This window comes from Lontra canadensis, unplaced genomic scaffold, assembly GCF_010015895.1.
Source record: "Lontra canadensis isolate GAN:19392208 unplaced genomic scaffold, GSC_riverotter_1.0 scaffold81, whole genome shotgun sequence".
Taxonomy (NCBI): Eukaryota; Metazoa; Chordata; class Mammalia; order Carnivora; family Mustelidae; genus Lontra; species Lontra canadensis.
In genome coordinates, this window is record NW_022631075.1 from 9,262,705 (window position 1) to 9,289,821 (window position 27,117).

Sequence of the window (27,117 nt, forward strand, 5' to 3'; positions counted from 1 at the left end):
CCCCACTCCTGACTCTCGGAGTCCTCAGATGCAAGAGACCAGAGGGGAACTCTCCATCCACCGGCCGGACGTCTCCTCCCCGTCGCCAGCCCCAACCCCCTGGCTGCTCCTGCCCTGGGAAGGCCTGGAGGGAGAGGCCAGGGAAACAGCCTGCCCCTTCTCCCCCATCCCTCCATCCACCCAGCACCAGCATCTGGAGACCCCATGGCCTGTGCTCGCTGGGGCTGCTGCCCCTGGCTTGTCCTCTTCTGTGGTATGTGCATCCTGGTCCCACCCTCCCACACTGGGAGGGCAGGTCCAGCTGGAGAGCAGCTCTGGCCTCTCCCCTCTGGGCTCAGAAAGGGTTGGAGTAAGGGCGGGGGCCCAGGTTGTCTCTTTCCCTCCTGGTCCTCCTCTCTGTCTTGTGAAAGAAGAACACCGGGGTCAGTCCTTGGGGCCCTCCAGACTCACATCAATCTGGTTTGGCACCTTTCCATTCCTGCCTGTTAAAGAAAAGATGATTCTGGCACTTGTTAAGAGTAAGTCAGACTTTATTCAAAGCTATTGCAATAAGGGCTCAACCCTGAATACAGCTAAGATGGCTGAGGATTTAGAGCCAATGAACAGAGTGAGGGGGACAGTGGATGGAAAATTACTAAGAGGAGACATCAGGGGTGGGGGGTTCTTGCTGAGCCAACTTTATAGGATTCTTGCTGGAGGCAGGCCAGGGTGAACAGATATGAAGGGTGAAGGATGAGGAATTTGATCAGATAGCAAAGGTGATCAGATATTAAGGGTGGGGGATTGTCTCTAAACTGGCTTAGCAAGATTCTTATTGAGGACTGGGTGATGCAGACCCAGCAAGGACAGGATGGACATAGACAAAGTCAAATCCAAGTAAAGCGGCTTGAAAGAGCCTAACTAAAGTTCAGTCTTGGTCACTCCTCTGGTGCTCTGTTTTCCTCTTTGGTCACAACTTGATTCCCCAGCTCAATGCCCTCCACACGCACTCCATCCCCAGCCTCAGGGATGCCTCCCTTCCCTCCCCTTTCTGTCCACAAGATCCCACTTGTTCAGTCAGCACCCAATTCCTGAGCACTGCCCCAAGGTCCCTGTGTCAGGAAACACAGAGAGACACAGCCGCAGAGCCTGCCCTCGGGAGCCACAGCCCCTGCCTCAGAGAACAACAATCTGGGTGTCCAGAGGGACCCAGGTTGGCTGAGTCTTCCTTCTTATATTGGCATCTCAGAAACACCATTTTGCCAACAATCTGTTCCTACAGAAATGGGATCATTTTCTTAGATCAACACCATGGGTCTTATCTCCCCCTTGAGTTTATGAGACCAGGACAGCTGGGCAAGTGGTTTATGGAGTTAGATGCCAGCCGCCCTCCTATCTGTAGCTCAGTCCACTTGGGAGGTAAAAGTATAGTGTCTCCCTCTACCCAGACCCCCATTACCCTCTGAGGACAACCCTAAAGGCCAGGGCTGTAGGGAAGGTACTATCAGAGACCACTGGATTTTGGGGGCTGGAAGGCCCGAGACTGTAGGACTTAGCCCAGTATCTGGCACACAGTAGGTACTTAGGAAATGTTTGCCCAGTGAATACCGGGTGACTCTCCTTAAGTCACACCAAATTTGGGGCAGAGCCCAAATTGGAAACTAAGACTTCATATACTCTGTCCTTTCTGTGTCACCACCCTTCTGTGGTTAACTTTTTGTACTCAGATGGCCCAGGTTCAAATCCCTGCTTTACCACTGACTCACTGTGGCAAAATCTGGACCAGTTACCAAACCTATCTGGGCTTCAGCTTCCTCCTCTGTAGAAAATAGACAGTAATACCCACCTCACAGGCTTGTTGCAAGTATAGAGAAAGATACTACAGATAAATTACTGAGCTCAGCATCTGGCACATAGTAGAAGATCTTTAAATGCTAACCTACCTTTCTCCACCAGGCGACGATGTCAGACTGGGATTGACTGTTTTATGTATTTAAAATGGGCCTGGAATGAGAGCCAGAGATTTGGACTATAATAAATGGCACAAGTGGGCCTTGAACTTAAGTAAACCCAATATATATAAAATTAGATTTATAGAAGGGTAAAATGAAGGTGGGGTGATTATTTAGCGAGATCCTCTAGAGCATTTCAAAGAAAATTTGATTACAAAAATTTAATTTGCACACAACAGTTCAGTAAACCCTGAAAAGACCCAATTAGATTAGAAGGGAAAAATTGATTTAATGAGCACTAAAACCCCTGCAAAAGTGGCAATCACTTGTCGATGAAACAGGTTTCTTTGATTGTGACCCAGGGTGCCATCCCATTCCACCAAATTTCCCATGAAATGTGATTATTTTTATCCTCGACTTGGACAGCACTGCTTGTTTCAAAGGACGGAGGCCAGGGGGGGATAGGCAGTGCGATTTGGGGGACCAAGTACCTGTGCTCTCTAGAAGCTAACTGGTCTCCAAGTGACCCTAATTCTCCACCTCTCCCCTTCGCCGTTTCTAGCTTTGGGTGCCTGGGGCCACCCTAAACCAGTGGACCTGAGTGGAGAGGATGTGAGAAACTGCTCCATCAGCCCTCCGGTAAGGCCCCGCCCCGGCCCCGCCCCGCCCCGGACCTGCCCCTTAGCTCCCATCTCCTCCCCATCCCCCACGGGCTCAGTTGCTAGCCTTTCCCTCTTACCAGCCTTTCTCCTGACTTCCGGACTCTGGGGCCCCTGTTTCTGATTAACATCTCTCAGGGCGGGCCTCACGTTCTCAGGTGTCTGACACCCCCGCATCCCTCCCTCCTACCCATCCATCCCACAGCAGGTTATCTATTTCTGTCCTGGCCTGGTCTGCTCCCCTCAAGGGGGGAGGGCGGGAAGGAGGGTGGAGGCTCCTAGCTAGCCTTTGGCTGAGGCTAGGCAGAGGCAAGCAGGAGGATGGGAGGAGAGAAAACAAAAGTTCTAAAGGAACAGCGAGCTCAGAGGGAGGCCCAGAAAGAGGAGGGAGGAAGACAGAGAACTAGAAATGCCAACAGAAAGGACAAGAGGGAGGCCTAGGGTGTGACTGGGGAGAAGGTCTGGCATATTGGAGGTGAGAGGTAAGCAGCTTCCTACCTGGAGACCAGAAGATTCTTCCCACAACCAGAGTATGGCGAAAGAGCTTCCTCAGGCAGGGGCAAGACAGAGGTGAAAGCTGGTGGCCTGCTAGCAGTTCCCGGAAGCCTCAGGGCCCATGGGGTATATCTGCTTCCTGTCTCAACTATGAGACCACTGGGGCAGGCTGGTGGGTAGGCTTCTACAGGAAAACAAACATGGATATGTCATTGAGCAGAAGGTAAAACAAAACAAAAACCCACACTTTTCATTTTAAAGATAAAACAGCCTTTAAAGAAATGTCTGGCTTAGAGGGGATCTTTCTGGATAATGCTCCAAATTTCTGGGGGTACTCATTCACTCTCCTCTGCCATTTGAGTAGAAACTCGAAAAAGCCCCCAAGGTAGGATTGCCAGATGAAATACAGGGTGCCCAATGACATCTGAATTTCAAATAATGAATATGTTTCTTAGTATAAGTATGCCCCAAATAGTGCATGGGTCATATTTATACCAAAACATTGTATGTGGCTTATCTGAAATTCAAATGTGACTGGATGGATATCCTGTATTTTGATTTGCTAAATTGGCAACTCCGCCTCCGGGTATCCAGAGAAAGACTGTCCCTCCAGCCTGGCCCAGTGCAGGGGTTCAGTTTCATGTCGTTCTCACTCATGCCCCCATCCCAGACCCAGGTCCATTTACTGTCACAAGGAGTTCCTCTCCAAGTTCATCAACACCTCCATCTCCGCTTAGCCCAGGCCCCTTAATCAAGACTAACCCATACTATCAGCTGCCACCCCATTCCTCTCCAGGCTGGCCCAGTCTACCCACTCCCAACACCTGCCTAAGGAGAGGGTGGCAGCGCCTCCTGACACTGGGCCCAGGCATCATCCTCTCTAAGCAGTGTGTCTCTGTGTGTGTCTTGGTGTCTTCCTGTCACCTGTCAGTACCTTCCAGTTACTGCGGTCAATACCACGGCACAGCTCACAGCCCTCCGCCAGCAGATGCGCATCAAGAATCTCTCTGCCTACATCATCCCTGAAACGGATGCCCACATGGTGAGGGACAGCTCCTCCCCCACCCGCGCCCTCCGCTCTCCTGGGTCGACCGCCAATGAGAACAGGCCACAAACCAGAGGCCGTTAAGGCTCAGAAGATGAAGGCAGAGAAAGGATTCAAAAGGCAAAGGGAAGGAAATAGGGGGCTTAGACATGGGAGTTTTAGGGAAGCTGAGAGAATGTATTTCTTTGCATAGGAGAGAAGACACTGCTAGAGCTCCTTGACTTCAGGCAGTGAAACTATTAATAAGTTCAGAACCTATTTCGATCATTCTCAGATGGCAGATCCAGAATGAATGTTTAGGGCACTCTGGCCTAGGAGGTTAGAGTATGGGCTAGGAATTGGACTGGAGGAATTCTAACCTTCCCATAACCTGATGGATGGAGCATTGGAATGATCCAGAGGCCTGGGCTACACAAGTTTGAGGTGTAGGTTGGGGGAGGGGAGCAGACAGGAAACAAGATTGTCTGAGTAAGAACTGCTTTTCCCAAAGCCGCAACCCTATGCACCCAACCCATCCTTTCCCCACCACTGGTCCCACCTCCATCCCATTCACCTTCCCAGCACTAGCTGTTTGGAAAAGAAGCCACTTTCAGTGTCAATGAGATTGCTTGAATTTGTTTTTTTACCTTGGGTAAGTGTCTCAACTTCTCTGAGCCTCAGTTTCCTCTTCTGCAAAATGGAAATATTGAGATCTGTCTTGAAGGATGATGACGATCAAAATACAATAATGTGGGAAGCCCTCTGCAGAAGTTCTTCATGATGTACTCAGTGTACTGTACTAGACTAGGGAGGGGCGGGACAGCTGGAGGGAAGAACCCAGAAGGACCGAAAGACATGATCCCAGACTGCACAGAATTTGCATTCTGGCCAGGGAGATGAGATTTCTCAGGCTGTTCTGCCTAGTGCTGGACTATGGGATTTAGACTCCGAGAAATACAGCTGTCCGAAGGAAGAGGAGATCTGAGATCTGGAGGAGTGACAGAGGACTTCCTGGAAGAGGTGCCCAGTGTGCCTGGGCTTGTAGAACTGGTAGAATCTGACCAGACAGAAAGAACTGGGATGTGGTTGGGGGTCTTCCATGAGGGTTAGGGGTCTAACTCCATGAAAAAGGCTAATGATGGTGTTATTGATTTCCTAGAGTGAGTATATCGGCAATCGTGATAAGAGGCGTGCGTGGATTACAGGCTTTACAGGGTCAGCAGGTGAGAGCCATTCAGCCCTTATTGCTTCTGTTGGTAGACCCAGACATGGTCCCAGAGGCTCTGATGTGGCCAGTTCTCAGAAGCCAGGACCCCAGGACCTAGTGTCAGAGGCTCCGCCTCCCCTCCACCTCTCTGAAAAGGGTCGCTAGGGCACACATCATAGCTCACTAGCTACACTTCTGCATGAGGCAGATGGCTCTCCTGGCTTTGCTCCTGTGCTTGCTGCCCTGCCACAGCCAGGCCTAGCTTAGCACACCCTGGGCTTCCTTTCAGGAACAGCTGCTACGTCCACATCCAGCCACTAGGGGCCCACTGATTCCCTTCACAAGTGTCTCACTTGGGGACAGTTTTACCTGGCCGGTCGTTTCTCTGGACAACACCTCCTGTAGCCAAATGAGACGCAAACACAGAGGCCCTTTATGGGGTCCCAGTTTCTGAAGGGACCTCCCACCCTGATCTTGGCCCCTCGAATGAAATTCAAGCTTCCCTTGCTGATCCTTAAACATTCTTCCCCTGGGCTTCACACTCCCTTGCCTTACCCATCCTTGCCAAGATCTCTGGGTTTGGCTCCTCTGCCTGTCTTCAGCTAAGCCCCTGGCTTAGTGTCCTTATCAGTCACTGAGTCTTGAGACTAGCTACCATACCATCTTTCCTGAGAGCATCTACATGTAGCATTGAGTCTGTGGGACTGTGAGAAGCAGAACCCACTCATCCCTCCTTAGGAGAGGCCCTCAACACAAAGCAGGTATGCCCAGGCTGGCTTTCCCTAATGCTTTCCTCAGTGTCTCCTGCCTTATTTCCTTGCAACGGAGGAGAGAAGTTCTTTCCAGAGGCCCCTGTGACATTCTCAGAGCCAGCACCATACTGCCCAGCACCATACTGCCCAGGCATTACCCAAGGCCACCGTCCCCACCTTCATCCTCACCTCCAAGGTTCTCTGCTCTTCCCCAGGAACGGCAGTGGTGACCATGGGGAAAGCAGGTCTCTGGACTGACAGTCGCTACTGGACCCAGGCTGAGCGGCAGATGGACTGCAACTGGGAGCTACATAAAGAAGGTAAAAGGGGTCACGTGTCCCCCCAACTCTGAAACCGGACGAGGCTCAAGAAGGCACAGGTAAGAAAATGCATGCAAAACCATGATGGGCCTCTATGGGAGACTCTGGAAATCTGAAGCCGTCCGTAAGCTTTGAGGCTAACATCGCGGAGGACAGATATGGTAGGCCGGTCACAGACAGAAGTCTGACAGGAAGGCCTGGGTCCGGCCCTGGAAGTGACACTACATTCTTTCCTGTCTTCCTCTCAGTTGACATAACTTCCATCGTCACCTGGCTCCTCAATGAGTTTCCTGCCGGAGGCAGTGTGGGCTTCGACCCCTTTCTCTTCTCCATCGGTATGTTCGTCCCTCACTCCTGCATTTGTCCCCACCAACAAGGGTGACTCAGCCGCTCTGGGATGTAAAGAAGCATTCCTTGGTAGAAGGAGGGACAGGATGACTCCAAAGATAGTGTCTGAAGTTGTAGTTGCAGAATATTTTGCAACAAAGATTTATTCATGGATTGCGAAATTAAAGTATATGTAAAAGAATGAATGCAGATTTTTTTTTTCAAAGTCACGAGTACAGAGACCCAACCTAGAAGACTTGAGGAGTCATTAAGATCTAGCAGACAGTAGGCCAGGATGTTCTTGAACCCAGAACCATCCTCTATGCTCTGGAGCTCTACCAGTTATGGCGCTAGAATCATTCGGTAGCCCTCTTCTGGAAGGCAGCTTGGAAGGTCAAAGGAGTTCAGTGGGTTTCTGAGCAAAGGTGAATGCTCCCCTCCTCCCAGAAATACAGCTCCCTCAGCTCTGGGACCCCAGCCAGCTGGCCAGATTGCCCCCAAGGGCAAAGTCATCATGTATGTGTATCTAAAGGCTCCCCTTCAGAGCTGGCTTCTTTGTCAGCCTGCCTTTTTTTTTTAAGATTTTATTTATTTATTTGAGAGAGAGACAGTGAGAGAGAGCATGAGCAAGGAGAAGGTCAGAGGGAGAAGCAGAATCCCCATGGAGCTGGGAGCCTGATGCGGGACTCGATCCCGGGACTCCGGGATCGTGACGCGACCCGAAGGCAGTCGTCCAACCAACTGAGCCACCCAGGCATCCTTTTGTCAGCCTTTCTGATGGTGATGGTGTGAACATCACCATTCCTTTGGGCAGGGGCACTGATGTGCTGTTAAAATGGATACTCCTGAGAAGAAGGCCCCACTGCCACTGGCACTTAAAAAGATAAACCTAGCCAGTAGGCTGTGGGCAGCGTTGGAGTGGGCCCCAGGCAATGGGGCTTTGAAAGCAGAAAGAGGGGGCTGGGAGGACATACCCCAGGAGGACCAGACTGATTGGACCTGCTCTGGGCAGCTGAGGCAGCAGGAGTGGAGTGGGAGGCAGAGCAGACAAGGACTAATTTTGCCCGAGTCAGTTTTTCCTGAGGTGTAAACAGGCAGGGGACGAGTGACGGATTTCTGTCTCTACAGGTTCCTGGGAGAGTTACAACACGGCTCTCAAAAACTCTAACATAAAACTGGCGTCCACCACAGCCAACCTTGTGGACCTGGCATGGGGATCAGAGAAGCCTCCGTTTCCAAGCCAGCCCATTTATGCCCTGCAGGACGCATTCACAGGTGATTCTCTAAGCATGTTCTTCCCAGCTTGAAGCAACACGGTCCCTACTGCTGCTCCTTTGGCTGAAAATGTTGTCCTGGGAATTACCAAAGCAAAGGTTCTCAAACTTTCTTGTGCACCCGAGTTGCCTGGGATGCTTATTGAAAAAGCAGACGTCTGGGCCCTCTCATCTCAAAGATCTCCATCTGAATCAAAAGGTCCTCACACCATATATAGAAAATGCTGGAATAAATAGTGTTGAGATTTGAAGCAAGAAGGAACAGGAAAGGAGGAAACAAGGGAGTCAGAGCAAGATTTAAAAAAAAAAAAAAGTACCCTACCCCTTTGAAGAGAGAGAAAAAAAACATGATATGAGCTGCTTGTCCAGTAGTGGAGATTGGCTTGTATTGATCCATTCAAACCCTGCCTTCCAGCCCTCCTGGAGTAAGATGACTAGGGTCAGGTGGGCCGGCTGACAAAGGAAGTATATAACTAAGCTCAGGGGCCATCCATGGCACAAATTACGGCTCAGGTTTTGGCCAGAGCAAAAGGAAAGTGAAGTGATCACCCCAAATTCTAACATAGCTAATCTTCACTTTGACCTCATTGATACCATCTAAATATGTCCTAAAAGAACAGCATGTTCTATGATTCTGGTAAGTGGTTAACTAAAATCCTGACCGGAACCAGGCTACTGATGATGAATCACTGTCTTGGCCACCACCACCCCCTACCTCCCCAGGAATTCCAAAAGAGCGCATGGATGTGGATTCCTAGGAATGTTGGGCAATCAGAGAGGCCCCTATCCTCATCCAGGTCCGTGCACATTCCTTGTTTGAAAAGGAGTCAAGAAAGCAGGAGGGAAATTTCAAAATAGCAAGGATGATGAAACAAGCTAAAATTGTGTCCAATTTTCTTTATCCGTTCTGATATAATTTGCAGAATCATTCTGTATCTCGAAAACGTTTTTAAATTTGCTAGCCGAGACTGTGTAATCGTAAGTAAAACTCATCCCTTTCAGATAAAGAAGGGTGAAGTTATGTCAGGAAAAGGAGGGGATAAAGGGGGAAAGCCTTCCAAGGATGGAGGGAGAATTCATACGGGATTTGTCACTGCCCACGAGTGACGGTAATCCTGAGTCTTCACAGACTGCTAGTCTTCAAGGAAGAGCCATCCAGAGCCGGAACTGGGCCCAGAAGCCCAAGCACAGAGTTCTTGCGTCTATAAGCTTACAAAGGCAAGCAAGACTTTCTCTCTAGCAACTGATAGGCTTTAAAAGGGGCAACGGAAAAAGAGAAGACTGTGAAAAGTTAATTATTCAAAGATACCTGTATGCATCAGACAATTTAAATTTGCCTTCATTGTTGTCACACATTCATGAAACTTGATAACATAATTCTAAACAAAGAAGCCAGAGAAGGCCTCATAGTGTATGATTCCATTTGTATGAAATATCCAGTACAGGTAAATCCATAGACATGGAAAGCCGGTGAATTGTTTCCAGGGGCTGAGTGAGAAGGGCAATGGGGAGTGACTGCTTATGGCTACAGGGTTTCCTTTTGGGATGATAAAAATGTTCTGGAATTAGATAGTGGTGGTGGTTGCACAATCATGTGAATGTTATTTTTTTAAAGATTTTATTTATTTATTTGACAGAGAGGGGCATAGGAGAGAGGGAACACAAGCAGAGGAGGTGGGAGAGGGAGAAAGCAGGCTTTTTGCTGAGCAAGGAGCCAGATGTGGCTCCATCCTGGGACCCTGGGATCATGACCTAAGGCAAAGGCAGATACTTAACAATCGAGCCACCCAGGCGCCCCAATTGTGTGAATGTTCTTAAAGCCACTGAATTGTGCACTTTTTAAAATGGTTAAAATGATAAATTTTACTGTATGTATATTTTACTCAATAAAATAAGATAATCCTTAACAAGTATCACCCAAAACTCTGGCTTTTGTTGAATAGTTTTTACCCATTTGCATAAAGTTTTTTATAAATGGCATTAAGTTACTTATGCCTAATCTCTGAGCCCAACTGGGACCCTTAATGTTTACGACCTTCTGCCAGCAAATTATGAGCCCTGCCTAGGGGCAGACTCTTCATCTGCATTGCAGAGAGTAGGAATAAAAGATGAGAACTAGAACCAGGGTACAAGCATCCTAGGAAGGACAGCTCTGGGACACAGAGTTTAAGGACAAGTCTGGGGACGGACAACGTTAGCAAGACAGTCCAGTGTCCATATAGCCTAAGAGGGTGGGTCATGTAGTCAAACAGACCTACCTGGAAATCTCAACTCTACCCCCTTGCTAGCTATGAAACCCTAGACAAGTCACTCTTCCTCCTTGAAGTCTCTATAAAATCTGTAAAATGGGTCAAAGAGGGATTAAAACAATTTTCAGGGACTCATGGCTAATTAGGCACCAGGTCATTTCAGAAAAGAGGCTTGAACATGACCTAGTCTGATCCCTTCGCCCTTCAACTAAGGCTGCTCTCTCGATCTCTGTTCTGCATGCTTATTTATTGATCAGTAAGTTACATCAGGCTTACTATACACCAAGACACCACTCTGTGCGCATTACAAATATTAATTCATCTGAGCCCCATAACAACCCTATTGACTAGATACTATCATGATAATCCATCCTCATTCTACAGGTATGCAGGATAAGACCCAGAGGGGTTAAGGAATTTGTCCAAGTTCACACAACTAGTAATGGCAGGGCCAGGATTCGAACGCAGACAGTTGTTCCAGAGTCCATGTCCTTAACAACTACATTAGTGAGAGTTTGTTTGGAGAAAGCTTCCTATTGCTTTGAAAGCCATGGAAAATGATTGCCCTAAGGGATCCCTCTCAGAAACAGTGTGCCAAAGGGAAAGTATGTCGCTTATGCTTTCTCTGGGCACCTTTGCTTCTAGGGAGCACCTGGAAAGAGAAGGTAGCTGACATCCGCAGCCAGATGCAGAAGCATCGCAAAGGCCCAACTGCAGTCCTTCTGTCGGCACTCGATGAGACGGCCTGTGAGTATGGACTTGTGGACACGGGGCGGGCACCTGGTTCCCCCCAGCCCCCATGCCTCCTGGGCCCTGCAGCACTGGATTCCTCCCCCAATCACCTTATAACCATGGGTTCCGTGAAGTCCATGGCCATGGCCTGTGGGAAGTGAGAAAGCTAGGGGGCAGGAGATCATGGCGGCTGAATAAGAAAACCAGGAGGTCCAGAGCAAGCTGGAGCCAGCCTATGGGCCATCAGAGGAATGGGCTGACCACAGCGACAAAGGCTGTCTCCGGAAGGGAAAGGGCCCAGCTAACATCTGCCATCGGCGCGGCCACCAGCCTGGGGCATTCATACTCCCCGATTTAGCACCACGTGCTGCCCGATTCTGTCCCAGCACTGGCCTTCAGATTTGCTGGGAACACCCCAAAACTACGCTGACTGCTGGCTGGGCGCCTTCATTTTTCTGGGAGGAAGGGGGCATAGCTCTCATCAGTGCCTCAAAGAACCATCCCCCCAAAGAAAACCCCTGAAAAACATTCAGAGGCAGATGTGCAGGCATATGGCTGGGACTCTTTGGTCGGGCAGAGCAAACGGTGGGGCAAAGGTGGGATATGGACTTGCCTCAGGCCGATCAGCCTCAAAAAGCCTCCATCAATTCTCTTCCCCAGGGCTCTTCAACCTTCGAGGCAGTGACATCCCTTATAACCCCTTCTTCTATTCCTACACACTGCTCACAGACTCCTCTATCAGGTATGGCTTGCTCTCCAGGACTTGCCCCAACTTCTGCACTGCGCCCACCCCACCACTTACCCTGCCCTTCCCAGGATCTTGCTGCCTGCTCCCAACAGGGCCCGCTAGGAAGCCTCCAGTCAGCTTTTCCTGACCCTCGACCTCTGTTCCCACCTACTGCAAATCTGGTCTGCTTGGCTCCCTTGGTGGGGCTCCTCTGACCTCTAGGAATGAAGGGATCCTTGCCTTTGTGTTGTCCTGAGATACCCTCAGGACCCTCCTGACCTTCCCTTCCGACCCAGGTTATTTGTAAACAAGAATTGCCTTGACTCTGAGACCCTGAAGTACCTGAACTCCAACTGCACGGGCTCCATGTGTGTGCAGCTCGAGGATTACAGCCAGGTCCGTGGCACTGTCCAGACCTATGCCTCCGGAGACGTGAAGATCTGGATCGGGACCAGCTACACGACATACGGGCTCTATGAAGTGATACCTGTGGTAGGTCTGCCAGACCCCCGCCTGGGCCAGGCATCACCCCCACCTCAGTCCTGATAAGTCTTGACCTAAAGTGGGGCCACAGCCCCTCAGCCCTTCAGACAGCTGGTCAGTCCCCTTCTAGGCCTCCCTGTGAGGAGATGGAAAAAGAGGAAGCAGGTGTCCATGTGCAGAGAGCCCGGAGGTTGTTAAGCAGACTAGAGGGAACACAGCCTGGTAGGGCAGAGGCTCTGAGGTCGCCAAACCTGAGACCGAGTCCTGGTTCTACCTTGAACTGACTACGTAATGACCTTGCACAAGTGACTTAGCCAGTCTGGACCTCTGTTTCCTCACCTGCAAAATGGCAGTAAGAGTCCCGACCTCAGAGGAGTTGCTCTGAAGAGATTAGAGGCGATAGTACGTGTGAGGCCCCGTGCCTGGCACACGGCAAGCACTCCATAAATGTTATCTGTGATGATATGATAGTGCGGGAATCCCACGTTGTTAGACAGCCCATGGAGCGGCAGGGGCTAAGCTCTGATCCATCCCAGGGACTAAGCTCTGATCCATCCCAGAGAATCCCAGATTCAGGGGCAGGGAGGGAGGTAAGATTCAGCCGGACACGGAAGACAGGGAGAGACCTAGGCAGCCAGAAAACCCTGGACGGAAAGGCCATTGTCGCTATAGGGAATGGCAAGTGTCGGTTTAGCTAGGACTTCCTGCCAATCCTTTCCAAACCCCACTTTGCCCTGGAGATGCTCCCTGACCTCTTCCTCTCTGTCCATGACAGGAAAAACTTATAAAAGACGCCTACTCCCCAGTGATGGTGACCAAGGCAGTGAAAAACAGCAAAGAGCAGGCCCTCCTCAGGGCCAGCCACGTAAGTCACGAGAAGGCAGCCTAGCCTGTTGGGAACTCCTGGTCTGATGAGTTATAAAGGAGAGCCTGCCAAAGAACCCAAAGAAGTTCAGTGGAAACAGTGAAGTGGACCCCAGACTCCTGGGCACCCACCTGAGCTTTGTCCCCTTATTCCCAGCCTGGTACCATGGTCTAGAGCCTGAGCCCCAGAGCTAGAGTGTCTGAGTTCAAATCTCAGCTCCTCTACCCGGCTCCAAGCTGGGTGACTTTGGGCAAGTTGCTTCATCTCTCTGGGCCTCCGTTACTTTAGATACGTGAAATGCGTATCATAACAGGAATCTACAGCATAGGGTTGTGGTGAGGATTAAATAGATAAATAAACGTGTTATATAATATATGATAGCTATAAAAATTACAAGTAATATTTAATTAATATTTAATTGTAATATATAATCACATATACATGTGTTTTATACAATTACATAGAAATAAGTAGATACATATAAATAGAAATATGCACATAGATAAATATATAATGAGTTTATAAATATATAATTACATATATATAAACAGAATTACATAATTATATAAATACAATTATATTGAATTATATATATATATATATTGCTTTGATCACTGCCTGGCACATTCCACGTGTTTGCTGTCCTGATTTCCCCACCCTTGCAAGAGGATGGCTTGCTTTTTTGGATATTCCTGTGCAAACGAGAAGAAATCGCCTCATTTTCCCAAACTTTTTCTTATAGAAAAGTTTAAACATATACAAAAGTAGAAAAACTAGCCTAGTGATTGCCCCGCACCCTCCAGCAGCTTCAGCACTAGGTAGCTTGTGGCCCTTTGGTCTGAAAGGCCACGGTCCTTGCCTCCACGCCCATCCTCTGCCGAGGGATGGTTTTTAAAGCAAATCCCAGCTATCATCCGGTTTCTCCTGTGAAAACTTTAGTATCTCTAAAAGATAGCACTTCAGTCAGTATCTCTGAAAGATAAGAACTCTTTTCAAAACATAATCACACTATGATCATATATAAACTTGGACAAGAATCCCTTAATATCATCAAACAGTCAGGGAAGCCCTCGAGTGTGGGGAGCTCAGCTCCCGGGGCAGCTGTCTGATCTCCCTGGTCCCAGAGCCGGGGCTGCGAGCTCAGCCGGCCCCCTGCTCCGCTCGCCCGCTCCAGGTGCGGGATGCCGTGGCTGTGATCCGCTACTTGGTGTGGCTGGAGAAGAACGTGCCCAAAGGCACGGTGGATGAGTTCTCAGGGGCCCAGGGGCTGGACCAGTTCCGCAGGTGAAGACCCACCGCCCGCCTTTGGGACAGGCTATCTTTAAGTCTGGGGGTGGCGGCAGGGAGGGAGACTTGGCCTCTTTACTTCAGCAGGAAGGAAGGCCCTCCTCGTATTTGGGGGGCCTCTCTGGAACAAGGAGTAACAGGTCCGTGCGTAGTAGGAGAGCTGGGCAGGGCGTCTTCCATGACAGTCCCCGGCCGCCGGCTGAAAGCAGGCCAACTTGAAGGGCCACAACCCCTCAGTGCCCCCTAGTGTCTGCTTCAGGCACAGACCCTCTCTCCCCCGCAGGGAGGACCGTGGGGAGGCTGGGTCAGGCCAGGTGGGGCTCCTGGACAGCTTGAAAGTATCAAGTTGGGGAGTGACCTTCCCTGAGAGCACGTCTGACTCAGGCCGTAAGCAGGCTTGAGGTGCAGGCTGCTGCCCTGGGCCTGGGGAAGCTTTCAGACACAAGGAGCTAGGATTCTTTACTCTTGCTTTACCACAAACTCGCTGTGGGACCATGGGCCTTGGTTTTCCCATCTGTAAAATGGAGGTGGAGGGGGAGTAATTAGTGTCTACAGTCCCTCCTTCTCTGACCTGGAAGGCTCTGTAGCTGACAGACTGGAGCCTGGGAAGATGGCACCGGGAGGTGGGGCTGGGAGCGCCCAATGGAGTCTGGCTGAGGTAGAGGCAGCCGTGACCTTCATTTGCCCTGGTTAGATATCCTGGGCCCAGCCTAGCTTCTGAGCCGTCTGTTGACCATTTCTGCCATGTGATTTCCAGAGAGGAAGCGTTCTTCTCTGGACCCAGTTTCGAAACCATCTCTGCTAGTGGCCTGAATGCTGCCTTAGCCCACTACAGGTACTTCAGGAGAAGAAATTTTCTAGGGCCCCGGGGCATCGAGAGCCTGATGTATGTAGGGGGGGGGTGGTGGCTCTGGGACCCAAGTCCACATTAAGGTTTGAGGACTTTAGTACTGTGGGGGCTACGGGTGAGCAGTGGACCTCAGTCAGGGATCGGGAGTCTTCTTGAAATGAAAAGGCCCAAGCAGTTTTCTGCCACGAAAGGCTGAGACTTTGTGAGCACACAGGGCTGAGGGATCTGGAAGGGAGGGAGGGCTGCTTTTGGATGCTTTTCCTTGGCTTCCTGTGAGTTATTTATATTAGCTAATTCTTGAAGCTCACGATCGAATACACAGGGAGAAAAGCCTATTTACTCAGCCTGGGCCGATGAAGGTGGGCCCAGAGGTGAGCTAACCAGATGTTTGGCTCCGTAGAAAACAAACACCGGCAGGCCTGCCTGATGGAATTTGGGGGCCCAAGCTGATCAGAATGCCTCAGCCGGGCACAGGCTCAGCAAGAGCAGATCAAATGCCCTCCATGGGCCAGTCTGGTCTACCCCAGAATCCCCTCCCCTGGAGCCTCCCAAGCCTGCAGCTGCCTTGGCCTGACCCCTTCTCCCCACTAGAGCGTAGCAGGAGAGGAATTCCTTGGCCTTACCGACTCCTGCTTTCCAGCCTCACCCTCAAGGACCTCCCCCCACCCTTCCTGTGTCTTGGCTTCTCGGAGCCCTCTGCTCTCAGAGGTCACAGAAAGTTAGAGGGGGCACGGGACTGAGCGTCTGGGTCCAGGCCCATCTCCTTCCCAGCTTTACCACACAGCTTCCCACAAGCCACCGAGCCTCTGCTGGCCTGCGTCTCCTTATGCAGGAGGAGATGGTGGCCCTGGATGCTCTCTGAGGCTCTCCAGGCTCCCGCCTTCCAGGCTCCTATCTCTCTCCCCTTCCTGGGAGCCTTGCTTGGTGAGGTACAAGATCAACAGATGTGCACTGAGGACATTCATGGCATCAACCGAGTACTTGCCCAGGACCCTTGGGGATATAAGGGGTGAGGGGTTCCCCTGCTTCCACCCCCAACCCTGCCCAGTGCAGGCTTAGGCCGTGCCCTTCTCAGTGGCTCTCCCCTTCCTAGTCCAACCAAGGAGCAGCACCGGAAGCTGTCTTCAGATGAGATGTACTTGCTGGATTCTGGGGGGCAATACTGGTAAGTATCCCCCACCCTGACCCGGCCGACTACCTCAGCTCAGACATCCAGGGCTTCCCAAGAGCCGGCCACAGCTCTCCCCTTCCTGGGTGTGAATCCTCTGTCTGAGAAAGGAGAGCCCTGGATGGAATGAGCCTGAGCATCGTGCCCATTTGCACACCTGGGGACCCCTGCACGGTGGAAAACACACAAAAACCTCAAGAGTGAGGCTGCCTGTGCAGCACCTTGGTGAGAATCAGGAATCATCTCTCCTTGCTCAAGTAAAACGTTCCTGAAGCCCACATATCATGACACAGTCTGAGCAGCCCTGCCTGGCCACACAGACACCGTACCCATGTTCTCATCTACTCGTGTGTACCCAGGACATGGTCCCCACGCCACCAGCAGCACGAGTTCCCCCCACACTGCTGACGAGGTACCCATGTCAGGTTGGAGTAGGGGGCAAGATCAGGCCTCCGAGAGCAGCAGGCAGGCAAGAAAAGCAGTCTCGGGGGATGCCTGGAGCCCAGTTGGAACTGGGCACATCTGTCAGCACGGGTATGCGTCTGTGAGTAGATATGCGTGAGTGTGTGCGTGGCCATGTTGGGTCCTGTAGGAGGGCCCTGTCCCCTGCTCCAAGACTCCATGATCCGTGTGTCTACCTGTGTGCTCTCATTGGCATTCCTATATAACCACGAAGTGCCTGGTACCCCTTCAGCCCTGCTACCCTTGTACAGTGCACAGTCTGAACACCTAGACAGGACAGATGTGCAGAAGAGGCTGACCCAATTTTTCCAAATGTGTGACCAATCATTCACACAGAAGTTGAGATGAGCCAGTAGGTTTTTCCCCCCTTCTCATCTAGGAAGCAAGTGGATTGTGGAAAGCTTGGGTGGGGCTGGTTGGAGGGAGGAAGGGGTGTGCTGAACTGATGGAGGAGCAAGGAGTTTCAAACCGTTTCCCATTCTCTGTCCCGTGGAGATGATGAGCGTGCTAATGACGATGGCTCTTTGCTTGTTCCAAGCGCAGCTCTGGGAGCTAACACGAGAGCTCAGCCTAGCAGACTTTGCTCATCCCCAGTTTGGCGTTGTGTGTACTGTGTACTTGAGATGGCCAGTGTGTAAAGAGGAAGTGGATTTGTGGGGCGTTGCTGGACTGGGGCACGCTCTGAGCAGGGTGAGGCCAGGGAAACGGTCACCTCACTTCCTCTTCTCTCCTTCTTGAAGAAGTCAGCCACGCCCTGTGACCTGCTCCCAGGGAGGAATCCCCAGGGCCCTGGGACCATTTCTCCCCTCCCCCTCCCTGGTGGTGGCCACAGGGGCCATCTGGGGGCACAGCTGCTGCTGGTGGTTGGGAGTCAGACATTTTGGCTCCTGGCTTCAGTTCCCTGGGACTCTGAGCAAGTCCTTGGGTCAGATCCATGTGTAGAGTCAGCATTTGCTCCAGGCCTGGCTTCACTGAGGCTCAGAAAGGGAGATAGCTCATGGCCTCAATTGGGGAATGAGGGTAATGGGAAATGAGGATAACGTGGCCTCTTCTGCTACCCTTCCAAGGGAGCTGCAAAAGTGTTCTAGAAATGGGAAATAACTATGTGAATGTGTAACAGTGTGACGATCTCTCTGAACCTCAGTTTCTCCACTGGTAAAAATGGGATATTCCTTCTCCCTCCAGCCTCCCTGAAAGCCTGGAAGAAACTCTGCTTTGAAAGCCAGGCTGACCCAAGAAACTCATGTTTATAAAACAGCCAAAATAGGCGATATGGGGGTGGGGTATGTATGTGGGGCATCAGGATTGTCACACAACCTAGCGATTTTGAACTCAACAGCTTTGCAGAATCCCTTTATGCACAGATGCTGAAGATGGGGACTTGAGGATAGCATCTGTGTTCTTCCTTTACCCCTAACCCACCTCAGCCCCACCCCATTCCTGCTGCTCGAACCCGAGTGGAAAGCACACGGGAAGCACACAGCCACGATCCCTACCCCCAGGTACTCAGCAGAACTGTATATGTTGCTTTTCCTTGTCCACAGGGACGGAACCACAGACATCACCAGAACAATCCACTGGGGTACCCCCTCTGCTTTCCAAAAGGTAAGCATTGGACCCAGAATTCCCCTACCCACCTTTACCCAAGAGACATCCAAGCAATCACTCCAGCAAGAGCCTTTCATTTTACAGAGGCTAAAACTGAGGCCCAGAGAGGTTAAGCAGTTTGCCCAGGGTCACACAGCAAGATAGAACTAGAAAACCGAATGCTCCTAGCTATTTCCCCAGAAATATTTCAGCTTCCAACAGGGCCTCAGCTGAAGCTCTTCACCACCCCTTTTCAGGAAATCAGTGAACAAATATTTACTTGGTGCTGTCTGTGTGCCTAAACCTGTGTGCAGCAGGAAGGAGGGAAAAAAGCATTCCAGGCAGAGAGAAATAGCACAGGCAGTCTCAGAGGTGAGGTAGAAAGGAGCTGGAGGTTTCCAGAAAGGAGCGAGGGCTGGTCTACCTGGAGCAGAGGCTAGGACTTCCCCTGTGTGCGCTGAGCGCCTCTGAGTGGGTGGGAATCGGCAGCGGGGGTTGGGGGGGTTGCATTCATGCATTTGGCAAGCAGACCATGACTCAGGCATGGTGCTGGAAAGAGAGAAAAAATCAAAAGCTGGCCAGGCCTCTAGGAGCTCACAGTTTCATGGGTTGAGTCCACAGGCTGTCCTGTACAAGATGGCAAGCCTATGTGTGTGTGTGTGTGTGTGTGTGTGTGTGATGAAAGGGACTTACCACATTGTCACAAGGAGTAAAGAGGTTTCTGTCAGCCTGTCTCCCTCCCTTTATCCACAAGGTGAGCAGCCCAACCAAGCAAAGCTGACCTCCCAGATTATGGGGCCCCAACCCGAACCCAAGGCCTTAAGAAAACTGAAGGATGAGCATAACAGTAATAAGGGCACTGACCTCTATTTGAACATTTACTGTTTGAAGCACCTTATGTGTGGGAGTCTACCTACTCCTCCCAACAGCCTTCTGAGCTAGTGCTCTGATCATTCCAATACAAAGGATGAAACTGAGGCACCGAGTGGTTAAAGTTGCTTGCCCAAGGTCTCAGAGTTTGTGAGTGGCCAGCTTGGAATTCTAGCTCAGGGAGCTTGCCTCCCAACTCCCTACTGTCAGGCCTCAGCCCACCACCATGTATAAATGTCCTTTGTGGGCCAGCCAAAGAGAACCACATGGACCAAGCTCCAAGTTTCAACAGGTCCCTTCAGCTGCCCCTGACCATTTTCCAGAACCTGAGTGACCACACGTGAGCACACACCTTCCCCCCAACTAAGCCCCCCTGCAGGCCTGGACCCACACACCTGTGTGGGCCCAGGCTGAGCACCTGAAAACTACCAAGACCCTCCTCTTACTCAGCATGTTAACTCTCCCTCTCCCCATCAGGAGGCATATACCCGCGTGTTGATAGGAAATATCGATCTGTCCAGACTCGTCTTTCCTGCTAGTACATCAGGTGGGTTTTGGAAAGCAGGCTGGGCCCAGAGACTCAGGCCCTGATTTCACTGGACCCAGATGGCCACCCTGGGAAGCTAGTGGGGCACGGATTATATCCTCATCCCATCCATCGTGTAGATTGTATAGATCCCACCCCGAGAGTGAAAGCAACTTGTCCAAGGTCACACACAGTGTTACTGGGGGAGGAAGCCTTGAACCCAGGCCTCCTGCCTCCTAATTCAATACTGTATATCCATGGGGAGGGTGAGGTCTCTGTGGGTTATAGCAGTCATAGGTACGATGTGAGACGTTCTGGGGAAAGTGCATGCTAGCTAAGCTTCCTCTCAGGAGCAACTCTCCACGGGTACCATCTTGGGAGTTGGCTCTGGGATGAGAAAGCAGCATGGGGTGAAGCAGAGCATCTGGGGTCCAGCCAATTGATTGGGGCCATCTCTCTTGCAGGGCGAGTGATGGAGGTCTTTGCCCGCAGAGCCTTGTGGGATGTTGGGCTCAATTATGGTCACGGGACAGGCCATGGCATTGGCAACTTCCTGTGCGTGCACGAGTGTAGGTGTCTCTTTTACACTTCCCTGGGGTCCCCCGTCTTATGAAGGAGGTAGAGCATTTCACAGGTATGGAAACGACTAAGACCCACAGGGATGCAGTGACCCACCCAGGGTTACCCAGCTGGTGGGAGGTGATGCTCCACAAGGTAAGTGAGAAATGGTAGGAACTGGCCCTTCCTGCTGCCTGCTTGGCATTGGGGAAGGGCTCAGAGAGAAGAGTGGCAGGTCAAGGCCTAGCAGCTGGCTGGCATCAATGTCAGAGTAATGAAAAGCAGAGCCAGTCTGGTCTCCATACCAGTCCTAGGTAGACAGTGATGTGGTGGACAAGTGCTGCTAAAGAACCCCCAGCAGTCCCCAGTTACCTGCTCCTCCCTAGAGCCTGCTAGTTTCCAAGCTGGTGAGTATGGGAGAGTTGACATCATGCCTACATCTCCTTTTCCAGGGCCAGTGGGATTCCAGTCTGGCAACATCCCCATGGCCAAGGGCATGTTCACTTCCATCGGTATGGCTCTTGGGCTCTTCCACCCCCCTCCCTACCCTAAGACCAGCCTACGACTGCAGTTGAGGGAGCACCAGCCTTCAGAGAGCATGCCAGGCACAGGCCCTCTGGGCTCCAGCACTCCCAGCCCCAAGTGCATTGTCCCATGCTAATCCTAAATCCCTTCAGCTCAAACCTTCATTTTGCCCTTGGGAGTTGGTTCCTGGTTGTACATCCAAACTCTGGAGTCTCCAGTCAAATGCTGGTGTAACAGGACAGTAGCACGCCAGGAGATAGGAGTGCCTCCAGGATCCAAGTGAGCTATTATGTCTTCCCTGCTGGGCCATAAGGCCTGGCCTCCCCTATGGTCAGTGGTGGGTCTGCCTGAGCCTGGAGCAGCCAGGCAGCTGGGCCTCCAGCCACTCCTCGATTGGTACAGGAAACACGGACTTGGGTCCTTCTCCTGCTTAATACCACCAGCATCTCTGTGTTTCCTAGAGCCTGGTTACTATCAGGATGGAGAATTTGGGATACGTCTTGAAGATGTGGCCCTCGTGGTAGAAGCAAAGACCAAGGTAAAGTGCTGCTGGGACGGGTTAGAGCTACAGACAGCATGACAGGGACTTTGGGCTCCATGGAGTATAAGGAAGGTCCAAAGAGGAGGACATTTAATAGGTGGACATGAATTGATTTGGAGTTTTCCTGTGCTCCAGAAAAATTCCGTAATAGCTCAGAATTTCTCAAGCCTGTTTGCACATTAGAATATCAGCATCATCAGAAGAGCCTTTTGGTTTTAATGCTGATGCCCAGGGGCACCTGGGTGGCTCAGTGGGTTAAGCCTCTGCCTTTGGCTCGGGTCATGATCCCAGGGTCCTGGGATCGAGCCCCACATCAGGCTCTCTGCTTGGCGGGGAGCCGGCTTCTCCCTCTCTGCCCACCTCTCTGCCTACTTGTGATCTCTGTCTGTCAGATAAATAAATAAAATCTTTAAAACAAACTAACAAAAAGATCACCTGTAGTTTTAAAAAAAATGCTGATGCCCAGGTCCCACTCTAGACCAAACGAATCAGTATCCCTGTCCTAAATTATTGGTCTTCAATGCCTATAATAATCACCAGGGGAGCTTGTTAGATACGAAGATTCCCTATAATAGCAGCCGGCAGGATAAAATACCTACATATAAACATAAAAAGACTTATACAGAGAAAATCTCTACTGAGGGCCATAAAAAAGATTTAAGTAAATGGTGCTCTCTGGAAAGAAGCCTCAATATTACGGAGGTGTCATTTCTCCCGAAATCAATCTATAAATTCAAGACCACCTCAATTTCAGTGTTAACGGGATGCTTTTGTAACTTCACAAAATGATAGTACTCTTTGTAAAATTAACATTTAAAAATAGCTAGGTAGCTAGGAAAATTCTGGAAAAGAAGAGCAATAAGGGAAACCGGCCTTTCAGATATTAACACATACAATGAAGCTACTGTAATGATGGGAGAGACAGATGTCACAGTGGAAAAAAACAACTAATCCAGAAATATACCCTCTAATTTCCTTTTTTTCTTGGGGCTTGGGGTGGAACAGAAGGAGAGAGAATCTTAAGCAGGCACCACGCTGGGGCTAGAGCCTGACTTGGGGCTCAATCTCCCAACCCTGAGATCACAACCTGATCCCAAATCAAGAATCGGATGCTTTGCTAACTGAGCCACCCAGGTGCCCTTCTAAGTTCTGTAAATGAAATGGGAATTTAATTTATAATAAAACTGGGGTTTCAAAACAGTAAAGACAAGAGAGATTTAATAAATGGGCAGGGGAGACAAATGGCTAATCATTTGGGGGCTATTTAAGTGAAGAACCTTACTGTTACCCCAAAATAAAATTCTGAATGGATCAAGATTTAAAGGTAAAACCATAAAAGATCTGGAAGAAATCTATATAAATTCATTTATAATCGGAGGGTTGAAATGGGCCTTTCTATGCAAGATCCAAAAGCCGTGAAGAAAAAGATAGTAATGTAAAACTGTCTATATGGACGGGTGCCTATGTGGGTCAGTTGGCTTAGTATCTGCCTTCAGCTCAGGTCATGATCCCGGGGTCCTGGGATTGAGCCCCACAGCAGGCTCCCTGCTCAGTGGGGAGTCTGCATCTCCCTCTGCCCCTCCCCCCGCTCATGCTTTCTCTCTCTCTCTCTCTCTCTCTCTCTCTCAGATAAGTAAAATCTTTAAAAAGAAAAACCCTGTATATACGGAAACAATATCATAAACAAAGTCAAAATATGTATGACAAATAGAGTAGGTACCACAGGGAAAGCATGCGTTTCCTTCTTTTGCCAAGAGCTTTTTACAAATCATTAAGACAAAAATCAGGAAAAGAGGCAAGGGACATGAAGAGGCAACTCTCTATGATAAACACAAATGATCTATAAGCATGCAAAGATGCTCGACTTTACTCTTAAAGAAACACAAATCAAAATAACAATAGATTACCATGTTTCACCTATCTGATTGGCAAACAGTGAGTGATTTTAGTGATATCCAGATTGACTCACAGTGACTCTATGAGGAAATGGGCCCTCTCACACACTGCTGGAGGAAGCACAAATTGATACAATCTTTCTAGAGGACAGTTTGAAAATATCAATAAAAATATCTATTTAAAATGCCTTGGGGCGCCTGGGCGGCTCAGTTAGTTAAGCATCTGCCTTCCGCTCAGGTCACGATCCCGGCGTCTTGGGGATGAAGCCACAAGCCCCACATCTGGGTTCCCTGCTCAGTGGGAAGTCTGCTTCTCCTTCTCCCTCTGCCCCTCCCCCTGCTCCTTCTATCTCTCTCTCTCTCTCACTCACACACACACACTCTCTCTCAAATAAATAAATAAAAGCTTTTTAAAAATAAAATAACATAACATAAAATAAAATGCCTATACCTTTTGTCTTGGCAATCCCTCTCCCAGATATGTGTCTTTTGGATCTAGTCCCACAAGGTCACCAAGATGTTTTATACATTGATGTGGGTTGTAGCATCGATAGTCATAGTAAAAAAAGAAGTGGAAACAGCCTAAGTATCCGCCACTGGTTAAGTATATCGTCATGCATACTGTGGACCCTTACACAGCCCTTAGAAAAGAGGGAGGTGGATATCCTCGTGTTAATATGCACCACTTGCCTACATTTACCATTAACAGGGTGGAGAGAAGGTGCAGAAAAGCAAGTGGTAGGATCCATTTTGTGTGGATTAAAATAATTAATTAATAGATTAATTACTGTATATGTCTTAAATGTTTTCAGGAAGGGAACTGGGCAGGGAGGAGACTTTCCATTTTTATTGTGTATCTTATGGTAGTTTGAATTTTCTAAGCACAACCATGCAAGGGATCTCTAGGAGATGGGAATTATGGACTATTTTGTCTTTTTTATACCTATTTCTAAAGGTAGGTCAATCAAGAGATACAAAGAGATTTAGATAGAGATAGAAATATATAAAGATATATATTAGATAGATAGATATAAAAACCTAATAACTTACCTTAAAATTATTTAAATGTGAGTTCCCAGCCCTGTGCAAGAAGTTCTCACTCCAGTGGTCTAGGGAGTGGACCTGGGAATCTACATATTTAACAAGGCCCCTGCTGTGTTATAGAGCACACACTTGGAGAAACAGAGATCTGGGGCACTTGGGTGGCTCAGTGGGTTAAAGCCTCTGTCTTCAGATTGGGTCATGGTCTCAAGGGTCCTGGAATCAGGCCCTGCATCAGGCTCTCTGCTCAGCAGGGAGCCTGCTTCTCCCTCTCTCTGCTTGCCTCTCTCTGCCTACTTATGATCTCTGTCAAATAAATAAATAAAATCTTTTTTAAAAAGGAGAGAAATACAGATCTGATAAGCACCAAAGATGAGGTGCTGAGTGCAGACTGGGGTGTGGGGGCTGGACATGGGGACTGTAGGACGTCCAGCCTACCTTGAGTCTCGGGCTTGACGAGGGCCCATTCCCTGTACCCATTGCTTCTGCGTGGGGCCCCTCAGCCAAGCCCCTTCTACTCACTCATTCTCCTTCTTTCCTACCTTCCCTCTGACATTCCAGTACCCAGGGTCCTACCTGACCTTTGAAGTGGTGTCCTTGGTACCCTATGACCGGAACCTCATTGACGTCAGCCTGTTGTCTCCCGAACACGTAAGTGACCCTCAGCACTGTCCATCTTTCGGCCCATGAACCATGACTGCCTTCTTCCCAACCCTGGGCCTCTCACCTCTGCTCTCCCTACCCCAAGACCCTCTGCCACTTCCCCTCCCCTGGGACAGTCCACACTGTTGGCTTGTAGGCACACACTGGGGCCTCCCCAGAGAATCCAAGGTGTCTAGAACTCTCTGGTCAGCCCAACCTGCCCAACCCTAGGTAGTGAACTCCTGGGGAGTCTGAGACTGAGTCTCTGGACTCTGCCACCTGAAATCCTAATATAAGCCTCAGTCTCTTCTTCTATAAAATGGGGATAATAATGTTCGCCCAACTTTCATTCCATTCCCATCCCCCACCCACCCCAAGAAAGTCACCATGACACTAAATGGTCACTGTAGCAAACTGCCTCTGAAAAGCCCCCAGAGAATGTCTGTGGCCTGATGGTGGCTGGGCGCCAGGGTAGGCAGCCAGAATACTGTCGAGTGGACTGGCTGGCACCAAGACCTCCTCTCGTGGCAGCTTGGCCTGGGGAGGCCCTCAGCCCTCCTTCCCTTTGCAGCTCCAGTACCTGAACCGTTACTACCAGACCATCCGTGAGAAGGTGGGCCCAGAGCTGCAGCAGCGCTTGCTGCTGGAGGAGTTCGAGTGGCTGCAGCGGCACACAGAGCCCCTGTCCGCCAGGGCCCCATGTACTGCCTCCTTGGCCTCTCTGCTGGCAGTCTCCTCTCTTACCATCCTCAGCTGGAGCGTCTAGACGCGCAGACTCCCTGGCCAACGCTCTAGCTCATCTCCCCTCACCCTGCACCACCCGCGCTCCCAGAGCCCCTGCCAACCCATTGCCCGGAAACCATTGCCCTCAGCTTTCTTCTCCAGGACTAAACCCCAGAGACCCAGGGCTTCTTGGCCCTGGCATGTCCCCGGTGGGCCTGTACACCTCACCCTAGGCTCCCAACCCCTAGCCCTGGGATAGGAGAGTCCCCTGGCACCTTTCCTCTTGTGAGCCCAGTAGGCCTAACCTATAACCCCCACCCCCGCAAAGACCAGTATAAGGCAGTACCCTATCCCCAGGGTCTCCACGCCACCCCCCCAAGAGCCCCACCCTATCACCACCTGCTGGATATACTGGAGCTCTTCCCACCCCCACTGGCTCCTGACTTGGTCTTTCCACACCCTTGAAGCTGCTTCTGACCATCTCCCAACCCGCCCCTGGCCCTACAGCGCCCTTCTGGCCTAGGGTCCCTGCTGAACCTGTGAAGGGAGAGGAAGGGAAGGAGGCTGAGTCTTCTGCAACCAGGGAGGCCAGCCAGAAAGGGGCACGTACGTACACCAGCCTGCCCCCCACGTGAGATTGTCACTTCTAAACCCTGGGTGGATTCCATGCCAAGGCACAAGACAGGGAGTTCAGCCATAGGAACTGGGCCGTGGGGTAGGAGGGAATGTGGGGAGCGTTTTGGAATATGACCCTACCCAAAGTTGGGAACAGCCTCAGCAGCAATGCCCAATCACTATCCCAGACTCCCCAGCACGTGTGTGGCCATTTTAACCTTCCAAAATGCAGCTACAATGACAATGCCAACAAATCCTCCAGCATCCTCAGATGGTCTTGAACTTGTGTGGGCTGGCTCAACTTGTGGGACTCTGCTTTTCCCATTTTACAGATAGGAAAACTGACTTCCGGCACGGGGGACCTCTCCAAGGATACAGTGTTTGGGTGGGACACAGGCGGAGTCAGAATGGGCCCACAGTCCGGCTATTTTGCCCTTTGGCACTATGTAAAATCCCTTAGCATACCTCCCAGCCCCTTCCAAGTTCACTGAGCCTGCTGCTGGGGGCAGGGCGGAGGGGAGGGAGGGAGTTTTCTTTGGTCAGCCCTGCCGTTAGCCACCTGGGCTCACATCCTGCTAGATACTTAAAACAGCATGGCAACGAAGCCTGCCTCTGGGTTTTACACTGTGTCTTCTGTGTTGCTGGGGACTGCTGTTACCTGTGGCTTTTGTGGTGGGGGAGGAAGGGGAGGGGGTGAGGGGCGGGGAGGGATGTGAGGCTCTCAGAAGCTCCGTTGGGGAGCACACGGGCTTGAGATGGGCATGTGAGCTTGCATGCATGTA

General features: G+C 50.5%; 1 protein-coding gene across 1 annotated transcript; it reads left to right on the forward strand.

Moving 5' to 3' along the window:
* Window positions 1-26,935, forward strand: XPNPEP2 (X-prolyl aminopeptidase 2). The gene is made up of 21 exons (XM_032882361.1): window positions 1-253; window positions 2,494-2,570; window positions 4,017-4,127; window positions 5,269-5,332; window positions 6,284-6,388; window positions 6,637-6,723; window positions 7,844-7,990; window positions 10,884-10,985; window positions 11,631-11,712; window positions 11,994-12,189; window positions 12,956-13,045; window positions 14,220-14,329; window positions 15,090-15,167; window positions 16,276-16,347; window positions 18,357-18,417; window positions 19,747-19,816; window positions 20,260-20,364; window positions 20,806-20,865; window positions 21,340-21,416; window positions 24,917-25,006; window positions 25,569-26,935. The coding sequence occupies exons 1-21, from the start codon at window positions 205-207 to the stop codon at window positions 25,761-25,763; spliced, it is 2,028 nt and encodes a 675-aa protein (XP_032738252.1). The 5' UTR covers window positions 1-204; the 3' UTR covers window positions 25,764-26,935.
* The last annotated feature ends 182 nt before the right edge of the window (window positions 26,936-27,117 follow it).

Excerpts from the sequence above, each read along its gene's own strand:
- XPNPEP2 (XM_032882361.1), top strand. The coding sequence starts at position 205 with ATGGCCTGTGCTCGCTGGGGCTGCTGCCCCTGGCTTGTCCTCTTCTGT. Across the intron at positions 4,128-5,268 it reads CTGAAACGGATGCCCACATG|AGTGAGTATATCGGCAATCG; the intron begins GTGAGGGACAGC and ends TTGATTTCCTAG. Across the intron at positions 7,991-10,883 it reads CCTGCAGGACGCATTCACAG|GGAGCACCTGGAAAGAGAAG; the intron begins GTGATTCTCTAA and ends CTTTGCTTCTAG.